The sequence below is a fragment of the Protopterus annectens genome, chromosome 7.part0, assembly GCF_019279795.1.
Source record: "Protopterus annectens isolate FY-2018-M chromosome 7.part0, PAN1.0, whole genome shotgun sequence".
NCBI classification, from domain to species: Eukaryota; Metazoa; Chordata; order Ceratodontiformes; family Protopteridae; genus Protopterus; species Protopterus annectens.
Genome location: NC_056739.1, coordinates 1,241,817,776 through 1,241,836,649, shown reverse-complemented (window position 1 = coordinate 1,241,836,649; position 18,874 = coordinate 1,241,817,776). Strand labels below are relative to the sequence as shown.

The following is an 18,874-nucleotide window of genomic DNA, read 5'->3' as shown; positions in this document are numbered from 1 at the left end:
TTTTAAGGCCTTATCAATCCGCATGTGCTTGACTAAGCAGGAGAAGGAGACCGTGCAATGGGGTGACCTCATTGGTCACCCCTCACTTCCATAAGGGGGATGTCACCAGTAAGCAGCCTCTACTGCAACTCTGAAGCACAGGAAGTGGTGATGTTCTTTGTGTTTCACTGTTACAGTCATCACATTTGGGGTTATCTGCTTGCAGTAGACATCAGTCGGCCTGATTATCAAAAGTCTTGCGTCCTGTCTCGGTTGCTGTCTCATCTTCCATGACGTCAGGTAGTCAGGGTTATAAAGCATGCACGCGACGCCATTACATCAGTCTTTCTTGCCGTGTGGTGCCAGAAGCAGTTTGCAAGTGCCAGTCGGCCGACTTCTGAAATTTTCGTTTTCGAGTTTCAGACCCGAAGTCTTCAACTAAGCTAAGTACCCCGTTGGGGATCCTTTTTCTTGCTCTAAACCGATGTCAGTAAAAGTTGACAACTGTATTTCTTTTGGAAAGCAAATACCTCATAAAAATTTTCATTCATACTGCATTCCTTGCCTAGGCCCAGACCACGAAGTACCTCTATGTCGGTTTTGTGCCTTATTTAAACCTTGTACTATTCATTATTGGTACATTTTCGCATCTAATACTTTGGTACTCGGTTCAATTATCCAGAAATGGCTTCTGTAAGCCACCTAAGTACCGACATTCTGAAAAAACGCAAAGATAAAGACAGACCGCATAGGTCCAAAGCTGCCGACAACACTTCTCCTAAGCTAGTCGGCAGTTTGCCGGTACTCAGTGAGGTGCTTTTGCAGCCCCTGATACCCGCTACTTCAAAGTCACAGGCCACTACTGAGACCCATTCGGAGTCCGGTATGCTGCGAGATGCTTCTTCAACTGTGGAACTTGCAGATGTCTCTACCTTGGATGGGTCCAGAGCCGCTGTGCAGGCACCGGCTTCTGAGGGTGTATTCAAGCCTACTTACTTACATATTAAACCGATGCTATCTTCTTCTTCAAGGCCTAAAACTCGTTCCATGCCCAGAAAACCGACGCCCAGACTGCATGGTCAGGCCCCTATGCCTAAAAACAAATGATAAGAATGGCTGAAGACCTTATTACTCTAATCAGGGGAAGCCCCCCCCCCCCCCCCCAAGAGACCTAGGACTGATTTTCCTTCTGATTCTTCTATCAGGATTCTGAATTTTTTGTTTTATCAGGATTTGCCCTTATCTACCTATGAGGATTCTGATGCAGAGGACTCCATTCCCTCTGCTTCCCCTCCAGAGGATTTCTCTATTGGTGAAACCTTGCATACTCTTAGGGAGCATTTCCGTTAGGAAAGCCAGGATTACTCTGACTCTAAAAAGATGCTTAGGGAATTCTTACTCCTGCCTCAACACAGGCCTTTAGCTATCCCTCCTGTACTGGACATTGTAGATGATGCCTTCTCGGAATCTAGCCTGGCCCCTGACACTTTACCTCCTGCTCCCAGAAAACCTGATAGGTATTATAGGGTACCTGACTAGTTCCACTTTAAAAATCCTACTGCGGATCCTGAGACCATTTCACAGGGACCCAAGGGCATTAAGGCTACTACTGTCAAAAACCCTACCCCCCCCTGATAGAGATTCCAGGGCGCTGGATAGATGGGGTAAGAAGGTATACACTTCTGCAACTTTGGCCATTAGGGCCTTAAACTGCCAATTTCATATGTTAAAGTATCAGCAGCATATTGTTGGACTGCTTAAACAGAAAATTATGTTGATTCCTGACTGCTGAAAATAAAGAATTACAGGATTTAATGCATTCTGCTGAACAAGTTGGAAAACATACTTTGAAATGTGGTTTTGATTCATTAGAGGCATCTTGCAGGGCTGCTGTCACTGGGTCTGTACTGAGAAGGCATGCTTGGCTTAAGGAGCAATCTTTGCCAGTTTATGTTAAAGCTAAATTACTTGATGCTCCCTTAAGCCAAGACTGCCTGTTTGGCAACAAAGCAGAAGAAATACTTAAAAAGATGGATGAAAAAGCTAAATCTATGCAAACTGTTAAAGATTTCCTGCAAGTACAGCCTCCCAGATTTAATAGGCATTAGCCCTGTAATAATTGTTCCTTTCCTGCCTCTTCCAGGCCTTCAGTCCAAAACCAGAACCAGCAGAACACCCAGGCTTCAGTCCTAAGGTACTCAAAGGCCTAAGCAGTGGAGGGCTCCCACTTCCAAAGCAGGGAGTAGTAAGACTCCTCCTATGATAAACTGTCTCAATGACTTAACTTTAAAAGTTCCAAGCCCTGTCCAACTGGCTGTCCCTTTAGGGGGAAAGATTGCCTTACATGCAAAAAATTGGGAACTCATTAACCAGGACAAATGGGTTTTAAATATAGTTTCCCAAGGGTACAGATTCCACTTCTTCTCCTTACCAACCCCAAACGGTTGGCCAGATCTACCCCCAAATCAGTGGGCAGAGGCTCAAAAGCAAGTTCTCTCTCTTAAGCATCAGGGCTGTTCAACCTGTGCCAGAAGAAGAATGGGGACAAGGTTTTTAATCAAGACTTTTCCTGGTACCCAGAAAAGACAATTCCTGGTGTCCTATCCTGGACGTGTCTATCCTAAACACATTTTTGGTCATCCCAAAATTCAAGATGCTAACTCTTCATCAGCTGCTTCCCATGCTAGGCAAAAATGCCTGGTTGGCAACACTGGATTTAAAGGAAGCCTACCTGCACATCCCAATAAGGGAATCTTGCAGAAGATACCAACGCTTCAGAGCAGGCTACATGCATTATCAGTTCTCTGCACTGCCCTTTGACTTAGCTACTGCGCCCAGGGTATTCACGAAGTGCCTAGCTCCAGTCATTGCATTTTGCAGGTAAAGAAATATTCAGATATACCCATACCTGGATGATTGCCTAATTCAGGCAGAAAACCAGGACATACTATTAAATCATCTGGCATTTGTAAAGAAATTGCTAACTTCTCTGGGATACACCATAAATGAAAATAAATCACATCTGGTACCCTGCCAACAAATTGTATTCCTGGAAGCAAGCTTGAATACAACTTCCCAGATGGCCTACCTCACGCCAGAGAAACAAGTTCATTTGACAGCTTACTTCAAACTAGCCACAAAGACCCAGCTGTCTGCAAGGAAAATACTGCAAGCCCTGAGGTTCATAGCCTCTTGCATTGTACTAATTCCATATGCAAGACTACATATGAGGAAACTACAATGGTATCTAAAAAGCCTATGGTGTCAGCATTCTCAGGATCTAGAAGCAAAGATTCCTATCATTCCCTGTCTACAGATAGAGTTCCTTTGGTGGGCAGAAGCATGCCACCTAAACAAGGGACCACCATTCACTCTACCCCCTGCCGCCCAAACTCTTAACAACAGAAACGTCCGACTATGCATGGGGGGCTCACTTGGCAGGGCAGTGCATTCAGGACAAATGGAACCCAAGTCAAATGCACCTGCATATCAATCAAAAAGAAATGTTAGCTGTACAGAATGCTCTGACAGCCTTCAAGGACTACATTCTTCCAGGACAATTATTGGTAAAGACGGACAACGCCACTCTTATGTGGTACATAGACAAGCAGGGGGGAACCCACTCTTACCCTCTCTGCAGACTAGCCATGGCTCTGTGGAACACAGCCTTGAGCTATCAAGTGCACCTACAGGCTGCAATTCCTGCCAGGAAAGCTAAATTCACTGGCAGATGACCTAAGCAGAAATCTCATGGACCCACACGAGTGGAAACTGGAACCAAAGATGTTCAACATGTTGAGAAACAAATGGGGGAGCCCAGAGATAGACCTGTTTGCCTCCCCCAGAACTACTAATTGAACAACTTCTGTGCAAGGACTTCCCACAAACAAGCTTGGAAAGTGGATGCTCTGTCCTTCACCTGGAAAAACCTATCAGTTTATGCTTTCCCCCCCTGCCTCTCCTCTCCAAAGTGCTACTAAAGATCAAAAAGGACAAACCAAGGACAATACTGATTACACCAGACTGGCCACGCCAACACTGGTACCCCGTCTTGCGCAGTGTGTCACTGCTGGCACCATGGCACCTGCCTCAGACCCCTGCCCTGCTGTCTCAGCAGGAGGGCCAGATTCTGCACCCACAGCTTCAAACCCTGAACCTGGCAGCCTGGATAATTACCTAATCTCTTCATTACCATCCCTCAGTATGCAAGTGATGGATGTCATTCTGGAGGCAAGGAGGCCTAGTACTAGAAAATCGTATGCTGAAAAATGGAAAAGATTCTGTTCCTGGAGCCAAACTCAGGGGATGGGCACAGCAGCGCCCAATTTACCACATATTCCTCAGTACTTAAGTGAGATGCTTCACAAGGGCCTTTCCTTTTCTTCCATCAAAATTCATGCCTCAGCCATTTCAGCTCATTACAATACAGGGCCACCCCTCTTCTCTCATCCACTGCTGAAGCAATTCCTCAGAGGGGCCAAAAACTTAAGACCACTCAGGAGAGCCCCTCCAGCCTGGGACCTTAACTATGTGTTGGAAAAGCTCACTCTTCCTCCCTTTGAGCCAGCTGCAAATGCAGAGATGAAATTCCTTTCTTGGAAAACAGCCTTTCTTCTGGCCGTCACGTCAGCAAGAAGGGTGTCTGAATTACAGGCCCTCATGACAGTGGAGCCTTTCATCATCTTTCATGCGGACAGGGTGTCCCTCAGGACCAAATCCCTCTTTCATGCCCAAGGTGGTATCTAATGTGGCCCTTAATCAGTCCATTCATTTGCTAACCTTCTTTTCTAATCCACAGAACAAAGGGGAACTAATACTGCGCTCTTTGGATGTGCACAGACAACTTAGATTTTATCTGGACAGGACTAAGCCTCTCAGGAAATCTGAACAGCTGCTGGTCGCATTTGCTGCAGGGGCAGAGAGGAAGGCCATTTTAAAGCAAACCATTTCTAAATGGATAGGCCATTGCATTAATTTCTGCTAGAAGCACCATGTAAAACCTACCCCACAAGGGGATAAGACCACATTCAACCAGGGCTGCATCTACTTCTACAGCCTTTCTCAGGGGTGTCCCTACCAGGGACATCCTAGAAGCTGCTACCTGGAGTTCTGTACATACCTTCACCAAGCATTACCACTTGCCATTTTTTTCTAAATCAGGAGCTGGCTTTGCCACTGCAGTTTTGCAGGGCCTTATAGCTGGTCCTAATGCTATGTAATTACCTCCTCCCATCCTTAGCTTTGGGAATCTACCCAAATGTGATGACTGCAACAGTGAAACACGAAGAACATAGTATAGTTGTGTACACTTACCATAAATGTAGATGTTCAAGTGTATTCACTGTTGCAGTCTTGGTTACCCTCCCTTCTGCTCCCTGACTTCTGTTGACTATATCTGTATTCTTGCTTACTATGATTAAAGCTTTTTGGTGTATTTGTTTTTTTTTTGTTGGAGGTGTAACCTTGTATATAATTGCTTCCCATTATGGGGGCACCTGACATCTGGGGCAAGAAAAACTGATGTAATGGCGTCGGCTGCATGCTTTATACCCCTGACTACCTGACATCATGGAAGATGAGACGGCAACCGACGCAGGACCCAAGACTTTGATAATCATGTCGACTGAGGGCTACTGCAAGCAGATAACCCCAAATGTGATGACTGCAACAGTGAATACATGTGGACATCTACATTTATGGTAAGTGTACACAACTGTACTTTTCCAGTCTATACATTAAAATTGTGTTTCCCAGTGTTCTTCCTGAGTGCTTGCATCCCTCCTCTCCTCACACCAAAGGTGACCGGGCCACTCTGATTCACTCCTTTACCTACATTGCCTGTCTGCTCATTGAACCCCTTATGCCTGGGTCATATTACAGACTCCGTCCATCTTTGCCATGGTGCCAGGCTCTTCTGTGTTCAGTATGGAATTTCACAGATCTGAAGACAACTACTGAATGCCAGATTAAACCCTTTCATGCCATAGTCCTGAGTTCCCACCTGAATCTTGACTGTAGAGATACTGTTTATATGGGCATGATTTTACAACTTATTCAGTCACTGCAGCAAGAAAATGGTCTGTTTTAACAGAAATTCAACCTTATCTACATTTGATTGAAACCTAACTCCACATCTCATGCATTCATCTGTAAAGCTTTAATCTTAGTAGCCAGCTCTGCCTTTGCCATTTTCAAATACTTACATTTTTTGTTCATTGAATGTTTGCATGGCAGATGATCATCTTATTTCTGTGCTATTTATACTGTTATACTGTTAGGTGGCATAAGAATGATCTAGGGTTTTGTGTGTGTGTGTGTGTGTGTGTGTGTGTGTGTGTATATATATATATATATATATATCTATAGAGAGAGAGAGAGAGAGATTCTTTTTATGACCATGTGTCTGCCAGCCAGCCTTCAGCCCTTTGTGACTGATCCATTCATTCATTCCTTCTGTGCATCAGTACTCGCTGCTTAATTAGAACACATCACATCATGGCCTGATTGCTGCTGGCAGGTAAACTTGAGAACTTTGAGAGGGGAGACAGAAATGCTTGCTCTCTATATTTATCTCTGTATATAATTTCCTTGTTTAGTTGGTTTGTTCTTTGGTTATGGTTGCTTTACAGTTAGTGTAGTACATTCTGAAAAACGTTGGCTATTTAATTTTGGTATGGACTGTGCATTAATGCAAGGTCTGCAGAACATTTATTTTATTTATTTATTTTGCAGATACTGTGGCAGGTATTCTTTTTGCGTCATCTCTTGAGGACTCTTGTGATGCTGAACTCAGTCAAAGCAGTTTACGAAGGAGACATAAAAGTGCAATGGAGCCTGCTCTGAAGCAACATTTGGGCTGGGGAGGCAGGAACAGAAATCTCAGTGGAGATGCATACATAGGACTTGCAATACGCAGAGTCAGTAAAGAAACCGATCCTCAGGAGATTGCCGAAAAGTTAGGAGCCGATGCTAAAATATTATCAAATGCTTTGCAAAAAAATAGGAGACCAAATTTCCTGGATCTTCGAAAAACAAATCCTAACTGCAAAATAGAAAATCAGGAGAAGGACTCTAGTGATGAGGAATTACCATTTCAGACAAATGAAGTCCATGGTAATACAAGTGACTCTCCTGTCATTTTTGATTTAGAAGACTTGGACAATGAATCTGATGCAGTAAAATCCAAAATGCCAGGCAACCAAAAACATTTCAGATTGCAGAGAAGCAGCAGCAGCTTTTCAGTAAAACCTTCAGAAAGGCTGGATGTTGAAATGGGTTTTGATCCTCTGTCATTACTTGCTGCTGAGACAGAACAAACAAAAGATGATGTTGAAACCCAGAGTGTTTGTACTCCATCAGCAAACCGGGATTTGGCAGAAGAAATAGAACTCTACATGAGCAATATGAGTAGTCCTTTGAGCAGTCGTGCTCCAAGCATGGATTTGCAAAGGGCTGAGGAAGACAGACCTGATAATGATGGTTCAGCTATGATAAAAGCACCCAGAAGGTCTAGCCTACCTCCAAATACACCTAAACGCACAGGTCTTCCCAGATCCAAGACTTATCACTCAAAGAAAGATAAAAAATCAAGAAATCGACTTTGGTCATCCCCGTCTTTTTCTCCAAGCACCTTAAGACGAGAACAGGCCTTAGGAGCAACTGGAACTCAGGCATTAATGTCACCCTCTCCATTTAACTTGGATGCATTAACACCAACATTTGATGTACTAAAAACCAGCATGTTTTCTGCAGGGAAGGGTGTTGCTGAAAAGGCCAGCAAGTGGTATTCTAAATTTGCTGTGTATACAACACCCTCCAGGGTAAGCATGACATATTTCACTGTGATTTGCATCATGAGCTCTTATAATCATAATTTAAGAAGTCCTGACAAGTTTTAAAGTTACAAATGCAGGGATGCACATTTTATATTAGCTACTTTCATTGCATATTTTCTATTGTGCATCTTAAGTGAAAACAATTTTGTTTAGTTGCTTGTTTGGTTTTCATATTCCTGCAGATACTTCTGAATACTTGAGTAGAGACACACCTACTCATGCTTGTTGACTGTTTTTCTTCAGAGGTCTTATCTCTGAATGATGCCATTTTTTTAACTGTAATTGTTGCTGGTGTTTGTGCATTTGAATATGACATTATAGTGTTTCCCCTATTTTTTTAATTTCACCTTTTACAAGAAGTGGAGGTTAGAGAATCTGTTAACAAATAAGAGAAATTGATAAGATGGCAGATCTTCAGCAGAAATAAAAAATATGTGAAAACAAAGTATAAGTCCTCATATCTCAGTTAAAATTTTGAGAGATATACAAATATTTTAATGACTCCCAAAAATACAGATTGAAGTCATTTTTCAAATGTGCCAGAATTCTCCCCACTGGCCTTGTTTGTCAAGAAGGTAAGACTTTAGCAACACCAGTGTTGGTACCCCCCATCCTAATTTCAGACACAACAGCTTCAGCAGAGATGACCCCAGCACTTGAACATTATTTGACCAAGCCATGCACATTGTAGCTCTGTCTAATTTAGCCCCTTTCTTATTGCAGCTTGCTTTTGTCTCCAAGACCTTTGAAAAAAATCAGTATCATGCAGGTAACTGTATTGTAACAGTAGAGACCTACATCAGTGCCTCCCTTTTGTTGGACCAATGTCAGCCTGCAGACTGAACTCAAACAGAAGAACATGTTCATCATTCATGCTGCACAAACCAATGCTGGCAGATTTCCAGAGCTCAGTATTCCCTCTTCTGACTACCTGTAATAGGGTTTCAGCTAAGTCTCTCCCAACAGGGGAAACCCTAACCCCTGTCACAGGAAGTCAGTTGTCAAGTGTGTCAGAGTCAGCTGTAGGAATCACATAGGTTAATCTCCTCAGCAGCCTGCACTGGTGGATTACAGTTTCCAGACTCAGATTCCTTTAGAACTTCCTCTTGTATACGGTTTTATTACTTTTTGTTTTATTAATATATCTATTTATATCTACATGTGTGTGTGTGTGTGTATGTATTATTTATATAAAGCCCACTTATATCGTTTTATTGACAATATTTTTTTCGTGTGGGAGGGTGACACCACCGAGCTGGACACCTTCACGGCACTCACAAACAGCATCCCATACCTAGACTTTGTAGTCTCAGGACGAGGGACCCACATCTCCTTCCTTGATACTCAGTTAACCATTGACCCCAGCACTGGCAGCCTTACCTCCAATGTGTACCGGAAGAACACTTACAGGAACAACTTCCTGGATTTCAAAAGTCAGCACCCCTTCTTTATGGAGAAGAATGTGCTCAAAGGGCAGTACATCCGCCTCTCCAGGATCATCTCTGACGATGATACCTTCCTCAAGGAAAGCCAATTCCTTTCAAAAATGTTCATCCGCCGACATTACCCCAAACAGCTAGTAGAGGATGTCTTTCAAGAAGTGGCCTCCCATAGATCAGACAGACACCCACCCAATCCTTACTCATGGCTTCACCCCTCGGGCGACCACCAGAATTACTGAACCCAAGAACAAAAACTGTAGTTTCCCCATCCCCATCAGCTGATATATGCAACCCATTAGGGATATCATTGGCAAAAACTGGAACATAATAAGAGCGGACCACAACACCCACCAGATAGTGGGTAATGAGCCTGTCTTCTCGTACAAGAAGACCAGAATGCTCAAACAAACCTTTGAAAGGAAAGAGACCCCCATACTCAGGAATGGCGCAGACCCCCATGAGCCTGCTAACCCACAAAACTCCAAAGGTATGGGCCCTTGCAAGCATTGTGTAGTCTGCCCTTTCATACACTTAGGCACATCCTACACTTTTCAACACTGCAGCATCATGGTGCAGTTCAAAGCCCAGCATGACTGCCACTCAACTTTTCTAGTCTACGCAGCCTATAGCGACCAATGTTTTTCCTTCTACATTGGAAAAACAATTAGAAAGCTCTCACTCAGGGTGAAGGAACACCTTGCAGCCATCAGGCATAATAACAGTTACAATGCATTAAGCAGACATGCCACGAGCTGCAGCGGCTTCGCCCGTTTTAAATTTCTAGTGTTAGAACAGGTCCAGCAGTTTTTTGAAGATTGCAACACACTACTGGAGCCGAAGGAATTAAGATGGCAACTCCTCCTTGAAGCAGATACCCCACCAGGGCTCAATGAGAATCTCAACATTAAATGTGCATTAAAGTGGTACAACTAAAAAGTTACAGCACACCCCCTATTGACAGGATGCTAGCAGATAAAGCCTTTTGTTTTATAGCAGTGTTTCTCATTAGTCCAAATACGACTGCATTGGCGTAGTCTATCTACCAGTCATAGTGAAGTATTTTTTAACCAGTTAGGCTATTTAAAGCTCGCACAGTACTGCAAATGCATTACATTTTGCTCTGATGAAGTTCGATTGTTATAAGTAAAGCGAACAAAAGCGCTCAGCAAATAACAGTTCTGGCTCAGCGTCTGTTCATTGGATTTCTATTTTTGTTTTTATCAGTTCGGAAGTTTTCAGTAGTATATATATATTTGTTGGTATAGATAGATGTAAATAGATATGTTTGCTAACTTTTCATTTTAATATGTTTGCTGTTTACTACTGCTGTCAATTTCTCTGGAAATTTTAACTTACTACTGTGATGTTTATATACTTAATATGCAGAGGGCTTTTCTAAAGTGTGTTATGACTTGTACTGAGAAACTGAAGTCCTGTGGTGTCAGTTGAACAGTAGGGACTACTTCATCCGTGTATAGCCGCATTTTAATTGGTTCTGTCATTTCTGTTGTTTATCTGCTTCGTTCTGAAGTTCTGACAACAAGGTTTTGCATTGTCTCACTTTTTTCTTTACTTATATAATACGTACTACTGATTTAACACTGATATGGCCATTTTATCATTAAATTGTGATTTTACAGTGAATTACATTATTTGCATTTTCTGTGTGTTTTAAAGGGTTTCTATGTGATTTAAGGGCATATATTTGATTTTTTGGCAATGTTTAGATAACTGAATGTTACTTGGTACTTCAACTGTGTGTGCTGTTCTTTATGACACTGTGCAGGTTGTAGGAACAAGTCTTAGCACATTTTAAACTGTTTTTTCTATAGCTTGTGTTGTTTATCCCTATTTTCTATATGGTGACATAGTTTGTTTCCTATTATTGCTGCACCTTAGCCCTTAATAGTGTCAGTGTATTATACTGGCTGGTGTTTTCCCCCCAGTCTTGGATCCTACTACGGCAGCCCCCCCCCCCCCAATCAAATCCAGTTATACCTTTAAAAAAAAAGTCTACAGTTTGTGAATCTGTTGTTGCTTTAAGGTAGTCCACAGATCATTTACCTTTTTCCCTACATGAGTATGCAGCCGTCTATGATAGGGGGATCAGACACATCCTCTGGGGCTGTTCTGGTACCTGATTCAGGCATGGGAGTACCAAACCCTTTAGGTGCAGGAAAGATTTAGGGTAAGAGACCCCCTTACCAGACGTAATACTCTGTAGTTCACAGTAAAGAGAAACAAACTTCACCATACTGCAGACAATCAGGTTATTATCATGTATAGGGCTGACGTGGTTTTCTTAGCTGAGTGTTTTAAACTCAGCTGATCTTGGGGACCATGCTCGTATTCAGAGTGACTATGGAGCTACCTTCCCTAGACATCAGTCTGTGGTAGCAGATTTTGATGGGGACTCTGATGCAGATAATAGTGAACGCTGCTGAATCCATCCAGTATGAGTCTTTATAATATGAACAGGTTCAAAAACACAAGCAGGTGTTTACCTTTCTACAGATGCAAACATGGTTTATAGCTGGATTTGACTGTAAGCAATCTGGAGCTGTGACAGAGATTGGCAGAGTTTATGATGTTTTTGAGGATGAAATTCAAAAAAGTGTACATAGGAGAAAGCAAAAGATCATTTTGGGACAGGTTAAAAGAACATCTGAGGGAGATCAGAAAAAATAAGGAAGAAAATCCAGTAACCCTGCATTATAAAGAAGTACATAATAATGATATAAGTAGTTTAGAAACAACAGTTTTAAGATAGGTTGAATCAGATTATGGTTTAAATATAAAAAGTAAGTTATGGAAAATGAAATCAGTCATAATTTTAAAGTTCAATACTTTAGCACCAACAGGGTTAAATAGAGAATGCCACTGGAAGTGTTTTCTTTAACAGTAGAAATAAGTGGATTTAATTAAGCTAGTGTTAATTGAATGTAGGATGTAAGGCATGATGCTAGAACAAAAAATGATACTCTGTAAAGGCTTTCAGCAGTGGTGCTAGAGAAAGGATTATTGTGTCTATTTTTTGTGGACTGTATTGTGGACTGTATTTTACTATGAGGCAGAGCACTTGCTGAACATTTTATTGGATTGTGTGCTGTTTAACGAGTGTTTAATATTGAAGGTAATAACTGCCTTTTTTCTTTGGACTGTGGTTCTACATGTTTTGATTGAAGTTCATTGTGTTTTAATGTTTCAGTCCGAACAAATGGGTTATCCGGCTCCCGATAGCCCTCAGTCGGCCAGAATACCAAAGGTAAGTAAAACTGATGTCTGTCACCATCGATTGTAAAGGACATCAGGGTGTCCGATACAAAAGGAGGCAGCCGACGTCACTTCCTCGGTCTTCCTTGCCGCGGAGCCCGAAGCCAAAGCTTTTCATGCACGAGTGCCGGTCGGCAGTTCACCTTTGGTGGTTTCCGACTACAGCTAAGTACCCTGTTGGGGATGCTCTTTTCTTGCCTTAACGAATGTCAGAAAAAGTTAATAATTGCCTTATCTATGGAAAGCAGATTCCCCATAGAGATTTTCATTCCTATTGCTTTATTTGTTTAGGCCTTGACCACGACGTTCCCAAGTGTGATCTCTGTGCCTCCTTTAATCCGCATGCTATCCGTCATCTGGCTAAGATTTTGGCTAGGCATTTTGGAGTCTGGCCCAAGTTCATTGGTATGGCGTCCACCAGTCTTCAGGCTTCGGATGTTCCGAAGAAACGTAAGGATAAAGACTGCGACATGCCTCAGAAATCTAAGTCCTCGGGTGAAGTTAAGTTGGTCATCAGTCAGACGGTAGCCAGAGATGTACAACCGCAGGCCTTGATTGAGTCCTAGTCCCTTAGGCCTTCAGCCTCCGTTTTGCCTTCTGACTTGTCGCCGGTTGTCTCTTCTGCTGGAGCCGGAGCCGCTAAGCTGACTCCAGTGTCCGAGGCCTCTGTTTTGCATTCTGACAGCAAACTTCTTCCTTCAACCTCTGCTACAACTTCGGCGGTTGCCAGGCCTCCTGAATCCTTCAGCCTTGCAAGTAAATCTTCCATTCTTAAGCCTGTGAAAAGGCAGGCTCCAGCTTCTTCTTGTTCCCCTCAATCCCAAATGGTTAAAATGGTTGATTTGTTGACTCATATTAGGGGTTCTCAGCCTCCCCCCTCTAAAAGGAGTAGGGATGTTTCCCCTTAGGCTTTGTACTGCTCAGGTTCTGATTCTTTCAGCATTTCTGCTGATGAAGAGGAATTTTCTCAGGATTTTTCTCCTTTTGAGGATTCAGATGCAGAGGAGTCCATCCCTTCGGCCTCTCCTCCAGGGGGTTTCTCTTTTGGTGATACTTTAAATACCCTCGGAGAACATTTTAAATGGGAAAGTCAAGATTATCCCCAATCCAAGAAACAGATTAGGGAGTTTCTGGATTTACCTCAGCATAAGCCTCTTGATGTTCCCCTTGTTGGATGTTGTTGATGTTTTTCTGGAAAATTCCTTGTCTCCTAATTCGGTTCCTCCTGCTCCCAGGAAACCTGACAAGTACTACAGAGTCCCTGATTCTCATCTGTTTCTTTTCAGGAATCTGTTGGCGGATCCAGAGGTTATTTCTCAGGGCCCTAAAGGAGTTAAGGCTACTGTTACCAGGAATCCTGTTCCCTCTGACAGGGAGTCTAGGAACCTAGATAGGTGGGGCAAGAAGGTTTATACCTCTGCCACCCTAGCTATTAGGACTATCAATTGTGTATTTCATATGCTGAAGTACCAGCAGCACACCTTGGAGGCTATTAAGTCTAGGATAGCAAGTGTACCTCTTTTGGCAGAGAGTAAAGACATGCAGGATTTACTGGTCAATAAGCATTCTTTACATTGTGGTTTTGACATCCTTGAGGCCTCCAGCAGGGCTACAGCTACTGGAGCTGTTATTAGAAGCCACACTTGGCTCAGGGAACAGACTCTTCCAGAACATGTCATGGCTAAGATTTTGGATGTACCTTTGCATAAAGACAGTCTTTTTGTCAGCAAAGCAGAGGAGGTACTGAAGAAGATGGAGGATAAGGCCAAGTCCATGCAAACTGTTAAGGATTTTCTGCAAGTTTAACCCCCTCACTTTAGCAGGAATTACCCTTCCAAGAGTTGGACCTTTCCTGATACCAGCAGACAGAACCATTCCAGGACTAGAGGTTAGAAATCTTCTAGGGGGCAGGGGGCTACCCCTCAAAGGTCTAGGCGTTGGCAGGCTTCCACTTATAAAGGGGAAGCTCCAAGCCTGCATCTCAGTCAAAACACTGTCAGTGACTTTTTACAACTTCTGCCTGTCCTTGCTTGCTGGGAGAGTCCTTTAGGGGGAAGGTTGGCCCTTTTTGCAGATGTCTGGGCCACTATCACAGACGACAAATGGGTGCTCAGAACAGTATCCCTAGGGCACAAGTTTTCTTTCTGCACCTTTCCAGCTCCCAAGGGATTCCCTGATGTTCCTCCAAACCAAAGGGCAGAAGTAGAAAAACAAATTTTGTCTCTCTCTCATCTGGGAGCAATAGAATCAGTCCCTGGTCAGCAGGTAGGCCAGGGCTTTTATTCCAGGCTTTTCCTAGATGTTCTTCGTTCCACATTGCTGCAGTCCTAACTATTGGGGTAGTCCGCTGTCCAGTCGGCCCGAATACCAAAGTATATGGCTGACGTCGGTCAAGGCGCATTAGACTGACGTCAGTACGTCAGGGTACTAATGCGCATGACCGACGCCATTTCTCCAGTCTTTTTTGCCGCATGGTCCGATGCAGAAGCAGTTCTTGCGAGTGCAGGTTGGCGTTCTGAAATATTTCCGAAGTCGGAGTTTCAGACCGAATCAAAGTTGGCTAAGTACCCCGTTGGGGAGCATTTTGGTTTTTTCTTGCCTCAGTATTTAACCGGATGTCAGAAAAAGTGAATAACTGTATTTCTTGTGGGAAACAGATACCTCATAGGGATTACCATACTCTGTGTATACCTTGTTTAGGGCCTGAGCACGACGTTGTTGGTTGCCGCTCTTGTGCTAGATTTAATAAACGCACTATTAAGAGAAGGTTAGACTGTGCCAGGTTAGTGTTTGGGAAGCGTTGTAATTACAAAATGCCGTCGGATGCTCCGACGCCCGCTTCGTCTAAGAAGCGCAAAGACAAAACAGTGTAGCCTAGGATTGATGAACCGGCAGTCCCGGACGTCGGTTCTTTAGAAGGCTCTGTGGAGCCAGAGGTTTTGCCAGGAGTTTCTTTGGAGTCTCAGGCAGAGACTTTATTGTTACAGGATGTGCCCTCTCAGGAGGTAGGCCAGGCTGAGGGGGCTACTCAGGTAACTGTTCTTCCCTCTGTTCCCAGGACAGTTAGAGCTTCTCCTACTGTTGCCAAAGCTTCTTTCAGAGGTAGGCCAAGTTCAGCTACAGTGGGGGTTTCTCCTAGCACTTCAGGTACAGTGCCTATAAGACTAAGTTGCAGGAAGTATCTGCGTTTTCGAGCTGGAAATTCTCATTATCAGTTCTCTGCATTGCCCTTTGGCTTATCTACTGCGCCCAGAGTATTCACAAAGGTTCTGGCTCCAGTGATAGCTTACTTCAGGCTAAAAGGAATTCAAATCTATCCTTACTTGGACGACTGCCTGATTCTGGCTCAAGAAAAGGAAGACCTTCTACAGCATCTGGAATATGTTATAGCAGTGCTAAGATGCCTAGGGTATTCTGTGAATGAAATAAAGTCCAGTCTAGTACCCTCTCAAGACATGTGCTTTCTGGGTGTGAGACTGAATACAGCAGCCCAGATGGCCCTTTTAACCCCGGACAAACAAAAGAGTCTATCACTTTACTTCCATCAACTATCTCATCAGTCCGTGCTGACTGCAAGGACAGTCCTTCAAGCATTAGGGTTCATGGCATCTTGTATTCTGGTGCTTCCCAATGCCAAACTGCATATGAGGAAGCTACAATGGTATCTCAAAAGTGTATGGACACAGCACTGCCAGGATTTGGACACTGTCATTCAAATAATACCTTGCCTTCAAAAAGAATTTTTGTGGTGGGCTCAGGAATGTCACCTAAACAAGGGACTCTCTGTGACCCGGCCAGAGGCGAGTCAGATTTTAACGACAGATGCCTCGGACATTGCTTGGGAGCTCATCTACATGGAAAGTGGATACAAGACAAGTGGCCTGCCAGACTACAGCATCTACATATCAACATGAAGGAGATGTTAGCAGTCCAGTTTGCATTAATGGCTTTCAAGGAGTTACTTCTTCCAGGGCAGGTGTTGATTCTAACAGACAACACAACTGTCATGTGGTACATCAACAAACAAGGGGGAACTCATTCTTACCCATTGTGCAGGCAAGCAATGATTTTATGGGAGACTGCGCTCAGCTTGCAACTGACTCTTCAGGCAAGGTTTCTGCCGAGCACAGAACTCCTTAGCAGATGTGTTAAGCAGACAAATCATGGATCCCCACGAGTGGAAACTGGATCTTCATGTATTTCAAAAGTTGACAGTGTCCTGGGGAACTCCAGACATAGATCTGTTCGCTTCTCCACTGAACTACCAGCTGCCAAAGTTTTGCACAAAGAGGTTTCATCACACAGCTTGGAAAGTGGATGCTCTTTCTTTCAGTTGGACAAATCTTCATGTGTATGCGTTTCCACCTCTGCCTCTTCTTCCAAAGGTGCTTCTAAAGGTCAGACAAGACAAGCCAAGGATGATTTTAATAGCTCCAGATTGGCCTCGGCAGTATTGGTACCCATTACTGAGGAGTCTGGTAAAGAAGCCTCCATGGCCTTTACCCTTGATTCCACATCTGTTGTCTCAGAAGGACGGTCGTCTGCTCAATGTCAAGCTTCACTCTCTTCATCTAACAGCCTGGCATATTCTGTTTTGAAAGACAGTAGGTCTCAACTTCCTCCACAAGTTTTACAGGTGATTATGGAAGCCAGAAGACCTAGTACAAGGAAAGTGTACGCAGACAAATGGAAGAGATTTTTATTTTGGTCTGCAGCAAAGAATTTGGAGATTTCAGAGCCTAATTTGAGTGTGGCTCTTCAATATCTTACTGAGTTATTGGACAAAGGTTTGTCTTTCTCTTCCATTAAGATTCATGCTGCAGCAATTTCAGCTCACTATGATTGTGACCCACCATTGTTTTCACATCCTTTGTTCAAGCAATTTCTTAGAGGGGCAAAGAATATAAGACCCCGTAGAGCTCCTACTCCTGCTTGGGATCTCAATTTTGTGTTGGAGAAACTTACTCTACAACCTTTTGAGCCTGCAGCTACTGCTGAACTGAAATACTTGTCATGGAAGACTGCTTTTTTGTTGGCTATTACTTCTGCAAGAAGGGTTTCTGAGTTACAGGCCCTTATGGCGGTTGAGCCTTTTTGATTTTCATAAGGATAGGGTATCATTACGTACTAATCCTTCTTTTATGCCTAAGGTGGTTTCTAGTGTGGCTTTAAACCAAACTATTCATTTGCCTACTTTTTATGCAGATCCCCAAAATAAGGGGAACAGATTTTGCACACTTTAGATGTGCACAGGCAATTGCGTTATTATTTGAGCAGGACTAAGGATTTTAGGCAGTCTCAGCAGTTGTTTGTTTCTTTTGCTTTGAGTTCGCAGGGCAAGCCTGTATCAAAACAAACTATTTCTAGGTGGATTGGGTTTTGCATTGCATTTTGTTATTCCCATCATGGCAAGGAGATTCCAGCTGGGATTAGGCCTCATTCCACTAGGGCTACTGCCACTTCTACAGCATTTCTAAGGGGGGTGGCAACTAAGGATATTTTGGAGGCAGCTACTTGGAGTTCAGTGCATACTTTCTCTAAGCATTATCACCTTCCTCTCTACTCTAAGTCTAGGGCTGGTTTTGCCACAGCTATTTTGCAAGGCATGTTGTCAGCTCCTGCTTCTTTATGATTTGCCAGCCTCCCTTACCTCTGCTTTGGGATTCTACCCAATAGTTAGGACTGCAGCAATGTGGAACGAAGAACATAGTACAGTTTTGTACCTACCATAAATGTAGATGTTCGAGGATACACATTGCTGCAGTCCAATTTACCCTCCCGCCTTCCCCTCTGTGTTTAGGGGTGGTGGTGTGACTTGCTGTATATTATTGTACATCTGTATATATATATATGTTGTATATAAGTTTGGTGCAGGGCTTTTTGTTGTTTTGGTTTGGGCCTTGTGTTTTTAGGGCCTTCTGACATCTGGGGCAAGAAAAGACTGAAGAAATGGCGTCGGTCATGCGCATTAGTACCCTGACGTACTGACGTCAGTCTAATGCGCCTTGACCGACGTCAGCCATATACTTTGGTATTCGGGCCGACTGGACAGCGGACTACCCCAATAGTTAGGACTGCAGCAATGTGTATCCTCGAACATCTACATTTATGGTAGGTACAAAACTGTACTTTCTAAAAAAAGAAGGCACCTGGCGTCCTATCCTGGATTTTTCCATTCTGAACTCTTTTCTATTAATTCCAAAGTTCAAAATGCTCACTCTACATCAGTTGCTACCACTTCTAGAAAAGGATTCCTGGTTGGTAACCTTGCATCTAAGATGCTTATCTGCACATTCCTATCAGGGAAAGTTGCAGGCAGTACCTTCATTTCAGAGTGGGCGAGCA

The 18,874-nt window shown here is 43.4% G+C and overlaps 1 protein-coding gene across 1 annotated transcript in view; it reads left to right on the top strand.

Moving 5' to 3' along the window:
- The window catches only part of DENND4A (DENN domain containing 4A), a 2,763,357-nt gene that overhangs the window by 1,956,503 nt on the left and 787,980 nt on the right, over nt 1-18,874 (top strand). Inside the window, exon 26 of the mRNA XM_044077857.1 lies at nt 6,712-7,799. Coding sequence (XP_043933792.1) covers nt 6,712-7,799 — 1,088 coding nt within the window. The remainder of the gene's footprint in view (nt 1-6,711; nt 7,800-18,874) is intronic.